Source organism: Diceros bicornis, chromosome 18, assembly GCF_020826845.1.
Source record: "Diceros bicornis minor isolate mBicDic1 chromosome 18, mDicBic1.mat.cur, whole genome shotgun sequence".
NCBI classification, from domain to species: Eukaryota; Metazoa; Chordata; class Mammalia; order Perissodactyla; family Rhinocerotidae; genus Diceros; species Diceros bicornis.
In genome coordinates, this window is record NC_080757.1 from 19,069,878 (window position 1) to 19,079,312 (window position 9,435).

General features: G+C 53.3%; 1 protein-coding gene across 1 annotated transcript; it reads left to right on the forward strand.

Annotated features, from left to right (window-relative positions):
* The first annotated feature begins 2,097 nt into the window (after nt 1–2,097).
* SLC46A1 (solute carrier family 46 member 1) lies at nt 2,098–8,721 on the forward strand. Its single transcript, XM_058560282.1, has 5 exons — nt 2,098–2,344; nt 2,767–3,619; nt 5,566–5,649; nt 7,367–7,523; nt 8,049–8,721. Exons 1-5 carry the CDS (start codon nt 2,117–2,119, stop codon nt 8,104–8,106), a joined length of 1,380 nt encoding a protein of 459 aa, XP_058416265.1. The 5' UTR covers nt 2,098–2,116; the 3' UTR covers nt 8,107–8,721.
* The last annotated feature ends 714 nt before the right edge of the window (nt 8,722–9,435 follow it).

Here is a 9,435-nt window from a genome sequence, read left to right on the forward strand (position 1 = left end):
AACACTGCCAACCCTCTCCACATGCTCTGGGGCCCCAGTTGGGGAATCCTTTCTCCTTGAGGAGTTCACTTATTCATTCAACTACCACCTTCTGAGCACTTCCCGTGTGCCAGGCATGCAGCAGTGAAGAAAACAAAGCCCCTGCTATCACTTCTAGTTAAGAGAGACAGATAACAAAGAAACAAGAAAGTTACAATTCAGATGGTGATATATACTATGGAAAAAAATAAAATGAGATAAGGGGTGAGGGAGTGCCGGGAGATGCGGGAGGGGAGTTGCTATTATATAGAGAAAGGTCAGGTGACATTTTTGCAGAGACCTGACAGAAGTGAGGGAGTCAATCAGGTGGAGATCTGGGAGAAGAGCATTCCATGTAGAGGGAACAACATATGCAAAGACCTGGAGGCAGGAGCCTGTTGGACAAGTTGGAAAGGGAGCAAGGAGGCCAGGGAAGCGAGAGCAAAGGGAACACGAGGGATGGAGTAGGGGGGAGGGTCAGAGAGAGGTAGGTGGTCTCAGGGCCTCATAATGACTTGGCTGTTACTGGATGAAATGGAAACCAGGGGATGGTTGTGAGCAGAGCAATGACCTGATTGTAGCTAGGTTTTAAAGGAGTTAGAAGAGGCCTCTAGTCTAGTGGACCCCACAGGCTCCAGCTCATGGATGAGCCGCACCCTGTCCCATTCCCAGCTTGGCCTGACCTCTCTCAGTCTTAGTTCTTTATCCAGGAAATAATTCTTAGGTTTCAGACGGGCACCCTCCCTCACTGCAGCTGATCTAACCGGGTTAAGCTCTTGTGTAGGTGGTGGGGAGGGGAGGGAGCCAACCCAGGGGCTTGTATGTTTAGTGTGGAATTTCCTATCTCTAGGAAGACCACAGAGTGGTGGTGGCCGTGTGGGGTGGGGGGCGTCATTCAGTTCACCAGTACTAGCCAGCACCTCCCTACTCTGAACCTGGAAGTCTTTCTGGCTCAGGGGCGGTGGGGAATAGTCAATAAGCCAGCAACAAGCCCACGCACAGTCACGGTGGCCCAAAACAGAGCAATCACTACCCCAAGAATCAGGCCTGTGGGTTACAGCACAGGGCCTGCCCCCAGAAATCCATTCGGCTGTCCCATTGTCAGGGAAGGTGGTCATTCCTGCTCTGCTCCTCCCAGACCAGACCAGGCCCCTGAATTAGCACTCCTGGAGTCCCACAACTCCTCTCCTTTAAAGCACTTTCCACTGTTGAGATCTTACATGAATTAGTAGGATTCTTTGATGTCTCTCCCCATCCATTCTAGAAACTATAGGGCCTGGTACAGGCTTTGTCAGTTTCCTTCAGTGCTGTGTTCCAAGAATCCTCTGCATGGTGCCTGGCACATAAGGACAGCTCAATAAGCTCAATAAGTAAATAAGGGAGAAAGGCAGGTAATGGTATTCTCTTTTACAAGCAATAAAACAGGCCCAGAGAGGAGGTCTGACTGCCTTCTGGCTCAATTCCTATAGTGAGAGCACCCAGGAGCATAGGGCCACACCTAAGGGCCTCTCAGGCCCTTCATGGTCTTCTCCTCCTCCTATGCTCCTCCAAGGCCCTGTGGAGCCACACCCCAGGCCCAGAAACACGACTAGTTTCCCAGGAAAAGATCCTAGGGCAGGAGTGGAGCAAGTGACAGCCTACTAATAACAGTAGCACCTACAACGTACCAGACACGTTCTTCCACAGCAACTCTTTAAGGCAGGTTCTATTAGCACCTCCATTTTAAAGATGAAGAAACTGAGGCAGAGGGAGGTAAGTGGCATGCCCAAGATACTAGCAGAGCCTAGGTAACCAAACCAAGGCAGTGGAGCTCGAGGCTGCCCTCTTATCCCCTCCCAGTAGCTTGTTACAACACAGAGCATCAGTGGAGGCATCAGGAGTCATGTGCTTCTAGCTTGGCCTTGAGCTCCTGGCCCCTCCCACGACCTCGCCAGCCCAGAGCCCTCGGCAGCCTAGACCCGGCGGGCAAGAGCCGGCGGGCAAGACTGAGCGGGACAGCGTCCCTGGCTCCGCCCCGGCCGTCGCTTAAAAAGGGACACTCGGCGCAGGCGCAGAAAGCTCCGCCTCCTGCCCCGCGCCGGCGCCTACACGAACGCGCATGGAGGGGCGCGCGAGCCCCCCAAGCGCGTCCCGCGCCCGGTACGTGGCGACGGTGCTGTGTCGAGGGCCTGTGGAGCCGCTCATTTTCCTTGCCAACTTCGCCTTGATCCTCCAGGGCCCGCTCACCACGCAGTACCTGTGGCACCGCTTCAGTGCCGACCTCGGCTACAATGGCACCCGCGACAGGGGCAGCTGCGGCAACCACAGCGCGAACCCCACCATGCAGGTAGGGGCGGCCGGGATGAGCGAGGAGCGTGGCAGGGAGCGGGCCTCGGGCTGAGACCGTGGGGACAATGGACGGGGCGGGGCCTGCGTAAAGGTGGGGGGCAACCCAGAGGGTTCTGGATTTTGGGTGGTGGGCGGGGCCCGAGCAAAGTTGCGGCCTGACGGAGAACTGCTGTGTGGGGATGCGCCAAGTTGACTTAGCTAAAGCGAGGCCTGGAGGGTTAACAAAAGGGAGTAAAAGTAAGAGAATGGGCCCTTGGTCCATTTCCCTTACCCCCGCGGCAGTGTCAGTTGTGCTGAAATTCCCTGAGGTTTAGGGCTCCAAAGAAAGTCCTCATCCCTGTATCTCCCAGGATGGTGATGGTTTAGGGGGTGGGCAACCCGGAGTGGAGCGGCACCCTGGTAAGACTCATGCCCCTACAGGAAGTGGAGACCCTTACCTCCCATTGGACCCTCTACATGAACGTGAGCGGCTTCCTGGTGGGGCTCTTCTCGGCCACCCTGCTGGGCGCCTGGAGTGACTGTGTGGGCCGCCGCCGGCTCCTGGTGCTGGCCTCCTTTGGCCTGCTGCTCCAGGCTCTGGTGTCCATCTTTGTGGTGCAGCTGCAGCTTCACGTCGGCTACTTCGTGCTGGGCCGCATCCTTTGTGCTCTCCTCGGTGACTTCAGTGGCCTCCTGGCTGCTGGCTTTGCCTCCGTGGCAGATGTCAGCTCCAGCCGCAGCCGCGCCATCCGAATGGCCCTGCTGGAAGCATGCATCGGGGTGGCGGGGATGCTGGCGAGCCTCCTTGGGGGCCACTGGCTCCGGGCCCAGGGTTACGCCAACCCCTTCTGGCTGGCCTTGGCCTTGCTGATAGCCGTGACTCTCTACGCAGCATTCTGCTTTGGTGAGACGGTGAAGGAGCCGACACATGCTCGGCTCTTCACTTTCCGTCACCACCGATCCATTGTCCAGCTCTACGTGGCTCCGGCCGCGGAGAAGTCCAGGAAGCATTTAGCCCTGTACTCATTGGCCATCTTTGTGGTGGTCACTGTGCACTTTGGAGCCCAGGACATCTTCACCCTCTATGAACTGAGCACCCCCCTCTGCTGGGACTCCAAGCTGATCGGCTATGGTTCTGCGGCTCGGTACCTCCCATACCTCACCAGCCTGCTGGGCCTGCAGCTTCTGCAATACCACCTGGCTGACACCTGGGTGGCCGAGATTGGCCTGGCCTTCAACATCCTGGGGATGGTGGTCTTTGCGTTTGCTACCATCACACCCCTCATGTTCACAGGTAAAGTGTGTGGGCTCAGGGACAGTTTGTCCCAGAGGTGCTGGGTGAAAATTGTGGGCCAGCCACTTGCTGCCCCCAAACGTGGTTCATGCCTGCGTCTGAAAACATCGTTATGTTCCCAGCCTGCACTGGAGGACAGACAACTAAGAAACCTTAAAGATGCCATCTTCGTCATACAGAAAATATAGACCTTCAATAGCCAAATTAATTACTCCACATTATGAACCATAAATATTGTTAGTAAGATGGAGCAAAAGACAAAAGTATGGCTCATACACTAATTGCTTTACTCCTTGGCTTCACACAGCCTATATTCATGGTGTTTTTAAACAAAGTCCATGCCGTTAATGCCTTAATACTCACTTCTCTGGTAAGAATCATAGGATCTACCTTAAATATCCTTGGTCAGCTTCTTTGGGTTTTTTAAAAAGCCAGTCTTCTCAAACCACAGATATCAAATTCCTGCTTGTGTTAGTTCTTCTCTTCTTCCTTTTTTGTTTTTTTTTTGGCAAGAGAGGGGCGGCTGGGAATGAGGAAATGAACTTTTTTAAAGGAACAGATTTATTTTGATAGAGCCCTAAGATATGTTGTGTACAAAGTCAGCTGTTCAGTTATCACAGATTTCTTAACATGGCTGCTTGCCTGGACGGCAACGCTGAAGGGGACCAGATGCCTTCCTCTCCTGCCCACGGCATCTCCTGTGGGCTTGTGCTGGGCTCATTGCCCTCAGGGGTACAGAGATGATGAAGACACTGTCATTGCTCTGGGGAGCCTCAGCACAGTGGGATTTGGGGGCCTGACCCCTGAAGCTGCCCTGGGGTGGCTGCCTCATCGTATACCCACTTTGGAGGGTCCACTCTCCTCTAGGAGTTTGCAGTTTTGCTAGGGAGGCAGCAGTCACATGAGGGATGGAAATGGTTATGAAGGAAACAGTGTAAGCCTGTGAGTAAACGCAAAGGGAAAAGACACTCGCATTTACTGCGTACCTACTATGCCACGTTCTTCACGGAGGTTACCTCGTGCATTTGTTTTCTGTGGCTGCCGTAACAAATTATCACAAACTTGGTGGCTTAAAACAACAGAAATTTATTCTCTCAGAGTTCTGGAGGCCAGAAGTCAGGAATCAGTATCACTGGGCTGAAATTAAGGTGTTAGCAGGGCCACACTCCCTTTGGAGGCTCTGGGAGGGAATCTGTTCCTCGCCTCTTCCAGCTTCTGGTGGCCGCTGGTGTTCCTTGGCTTCTGGCTGCATCACCCTGATCTCTGCCTCTGTGGTCACATGGCCACTCTGTCTGTGTCAGTTCTCCCTCTGCTTCCTTCACATAAGGATTCGTGTGATTGCATTTAGGGCCCAACCTGATAATCGGGGATAATCTTGAGATGTCAAGATCATTAACTTAATCGCATCTGCAAAGACTCCTTTTCCAAGGAAGGCAACATTTGTAGGTTCCAGGGATTAGGACTTGATATCTCGGGGGGCCGTTATTCAGCCTCCTATACCCCAGAGCCATCCTGTAATGAAGGCCTCATTATCCTTTTACAGGGAGGAGTCAGGCCCAAGGCCACACAGTGAGTAAGCGATGGCACTGGGTTTTGACCTCGAGGCTGACTCCAAAGCCCAGGCTGTGTTCTGTGCCCTGCCGCCTCCCTACTGAGTGCCAGGTGGGTGGGTGACACCTGCTGTGACCACAGATGTTCTGATGAGAATGCAATTGGTGGGAAATCAGCATTCACTCATGAAAGAGAGAGCAGGTAGGCCAGGCCTTGAGAGGCGGAGGGGTAGTCTCCATTCCTCCTTGGTCATTGTCTCCTTCACCATCAAGGAGGTTCTTCCTGTGTCTAACCTGAGTCCCACATGGGGTATGTACAGGATACATTTTGCTGCATCTCGCTTGGGCACCCTTCTCCCCAACCCCATTTTCCTGACGATTGTTTCTTCTCCACAGGGTACGGGCTCCTCTTCCTGTCGTTAGTCACCACACCCGTCATCCGGGCCAAGCTCTCTAAGATGGTGCTCCAATCAGAGCAGGGTGAGTGTCAGGGTCAGCCTGCGTCTGGCTCATCACGCCTGGTGTTGCCTGAACTGGGCAGAGGGCAGCTGCAGGCCAGGAGGCAGCTTACCTTCCCCCCTCCCATGCTGGAGAAGTATGTAGCTGAGACAAGTGCACTTCTGTCAGGTTGCCCAGGGCTGGCAGAGGACCACAGTGCCTGGGTTTTCAGACCACAGAGTTGGAATTTGCAGTCAGCAGAGCTGACTATAATGTTCTTTTGGGTAACCCAAACAAGGATTGACTCTCCAGACCTCAGGTTTTCCATCTGTAAAATGGATGTGATGATGCCAGAGTTCCTGCTTCACTGGGGTCAGAGCATACAAGCTCAGAGGAAGCAAACAACCTTGTGGTGTAGGTTGCGTTGTCCCCAGGTGACAGATGAAGAAGCAGAGGTCCCGAGGGTTAAATTGACTCACCCAAGGTCACTCAGTAAGTGGTGGAGCTAGGATGCAAACCCACGTCTGTTTTTAAGAGCAGCAGGTCTTGGGATTTGGGTTTTAGTCCTGGCTCCCTCCCCCACTGGCTGTGTGATCTTGGGCAGGTCCCTTTCCCTCTCTGGGCCTGTTTCCTCATCTGTAACATGAGTGGTTTGCTGTTGATGACATCTAGAGACCCTTCCAGCTCTGACAGTCTGACAGAGTTTAATTTCAACTTCTGTTGGGTTGTTGCTCATTTTGCAAAATTTGGGTTCTGCTGGCATATCTATAGAGAATAGCTACTCAGGCCTCTGGGTCTTTAGACCCCAGTCTGGAAACATCTGGCTCATGTACTTTTCCCCATCTGCCCTGTTAGGAGAATCTGGTGATGCCAGAGACTCTGGTGCCATATATGGCCCACCATGGGTTCTGTTGTCCTCTGAACCCAGGTGCCTTCATTCATTCACTCAATGAGCTTTTTTTCCTAGCACCTTCACTGTGCCCAGAGATGCCAAGAGGAACAGGAGAAAAGAACAGCCCTTACTAACTGGCTACCTCCAAGGGGCCAGGCCCTGTGATGGGTGCTTTACATGTGAATTTAATGTTGCCACCAGCCTCTGAAATAGGTATTATCCTTATTTAACTGAAGGGGGATGGAAACCCAGAAGGATAGGTGACTTATTCAGTGATCACACAGCTAATAAGTGTTGGAACTGGGATTTAACCTACCGGTTAATCCCAAACGGGAGGTGACTCCAAAGGGGATAAACCAAAAACCGTTTTCATCAGGCTTTTGCTAGAAGATGTCATATGTTTTTTTTTTTTTTTAAAGATTTTATTTATTTATTTTTCCCCCCAAAGCCCCAGTAGATAGTTGTATGTCATAGCTGCACATCCTTGTAGTTGCTGTATGTGGGACACGGCCTCAGCATGGCCGGAGAAGCGGTGCGTTGGTGCGCGCCCAGGATCCGAACCCGGGTCGCCAGCAGTGGAGCACGCTCACTTAACCGCTAAGCCACGGGGCTGGCCTGTCATATGTATTTTTAATACATGGATTTAATAACAGCCATTTGTGCCATAGTCCCTGTGTGCCAGGTGCTTTCCACGCATGACCTCACTAAATCTTTCTCACAACACATGATGTAGGATTTGTAGGTAAGGAAGGTGAGACTCAGAGAGGGGAAGTGACTTGCCCCAGGTCACACAGCTATGAAGTAGTGGTGCCAGGATTTGAATCCGGGTCTTTCAAACTCCAGACTGTGCTATTTATTTCTTCACAGGTGCTCTCTTTTCTGCTGTGGCCTGTGTGAATGCGTTGGCCATGCTGACAGCCTCTGGCATCTTCAACTCGCTGTACCCAGCCACCCTAAACTTCATGAAGGGGTTCCCCTTCCTCCTGGGAGCTGGCCTCCTCTTCATCCCAGCCATTCTGATAGGGTAATGCAGGGCTCTGACCCAAGCTCCTAATGCCCTGTATCCCAATGGTTTCTTCTTCCTCCTTCTCCTCCCAACCAGAAATGGCAGTCTCAGTCCCAGCCTGACTCTCCCCTTGCAGATGGCTGCCTAACCCTCTGGGAGCCATTTCCCAGGGGCAAGGCAGAGGGCGGTAGGGAAGGGTCAGGCTGACATTGCTTTTTGGCAAGGCTATGTTCTCTTCCCCAGTTGCCCTCATCCCTCCCATTCCTATTTTACAGATGGTGGCAGAGATGTGCCAAAGGGAAGCCCAGAGAGCTTCCTCGGCTACTTGTGGCTGGGCCACAGGCTAGCCTGGCCCACTGACCTCTTCCCCTATAGCCTTAAGAATCACTTTCCAGAACCCTCTGTCTCTGGACATTGTCTTCCACCTCTCAGCTTGGGGAAGGGGATACCTGTACCAGCACACCCATTAGAGCCTGTGTCACTTCTCCAGGAGTTGAGGGTCCCCCCATGTCAAATCTGAACCCTCTCTCTGGTCTCTCACAGGATGCTGGAAAAGGCTAATTCTCAACCTGAATTCCAGCGGTTTCCCCCTAGCCCCTGATCTGCCTGGACCAGAGGACAGAGGGCAAGAGGAACGAAGTGAGCACTCACCAGCTGGCAGCAGGCATCTGGGATCCCAGCTCCCAGCAGCACCGGCAGCTCCCCTCCAAGGGCAGTGTTCACCTTGGACATGGTGGTCAAGCTAGACCAAGGTCCCCACCTCATCCACAGCTGTGCCAGCCTATGACTCTAGGATCCAGAGTTGTAACCCAGTCGCACCCCGGGGCAGTCAATGGGGAAGCCATTTGGAATAGAGTCTTTTTACCCTTTATGCCATCAATCACATAGAACCCTCCAGGGGAGAGAAGAGGTCCTGATGGAGGTGAGGACTCAGGGGCCAGTTGAAGCATGAGGGCTGCCATCTCTGCTTCCAGCCAACACTGCACAGCTCACAGTGCTGTGAGTGCAGTGCAGCCACCAGTCACTCCTTAGTGATGAATGTGGTGCCCAGTTGGTGCTGGCTTTGTGGGGAGGAAGGGTTGCGGGAGGGACTTGGTGCCCTCTGGAGGGAGAGTGCTGCCGTCTCTGGGTGGGAATCAATTCCCTGGGCTTCACAGTGCCAAGTGTAATAATAAATCGGTATACTCATGCTGAAATGAACCTTCTGGCCAAGGCATTGGGGTGTGGGCCCTCTGTTTTCCTGTTCCCAGTCTGCCCATCATAGGTCAGATGGCAGCAACTGCTGGGCTGGGCAGGAGCCCCTGAGCTGCCAGGGATTCATACTGGGCATGGCCAGCTGAGACCTCATCTGGCTGCCCATTCTCTTCTCCCGAGCTGCTGGGAGATGAAGGGCATCAGAGAGGCTCGGAACAGAGCCCTGGCCGCTCATTCCTTTTTTTGTTTGTTTGTTTGTTTTTAAGGAAGATCAGCCCTGAGCTAACATCCGTGCTAATCCTCCTCTTTTTGCTGAGGAAGACCGGCTCTGAGCTAACATCTATTGCCAATCCTCCTCCTTTTTTTTTTGCCCAAAGCCCCAGTAGATAGTTGCATGTCATAGTTGCACATGCTTCTAGTTGCTGTATGTGGGACGCGGCCTCAGCATGGCTGGAGAAGCGGTGAGTCAGTGCGCGCCCGGGATCCGAACCCGGGCCGCCAGTAGCGGAGCGTGCACTTAAGCGCTAAGCCACGGGGCCGGCGCTTGGCCGCTCATTCCTAAGGGTCAGTCAGAGAGCCACTCCTTGAAGGCACCTGTGCTGGTCTTCCTGGCTACACCAGCCCAAGAAAAATCAGGTTTTGTTACACTCAGCCCTCTGACACCTCCCATCACTGGGCATTTCAGCAGGGCCATGTGCTGAGACCATCCCTCATGCATCTGTAGGTCAACGGGAAC

What these genes read in the sequence shown, in the direction of transcription:
- SLC46A1 (XM_058560282.1), top strand. Translation starts at nt 2,117, where the DNA reads ATGGAGGGGCGCGCGAGCCCCCCAAGCGCGTCCCGCGCCCGGTACGTG. An exon ending in GCGCGAACCCCACCATGCAG is followed by an intron (nt 2,345 to 2,766) that starts GTAGGGGCGGCC and finishes ATGCCCCTACAG; the next exon opens with GAAGTGGAGACCCTTACCTC. An exon ending in ATCCCAGCCATTCTGATAGG is followed by an intron (nt 7,524 to 8,048) that starts GTAATGCAGGGC and finishes GGTCTCTCACAG; the next exon opens with GATGCTGGAAAAGGCTAATT.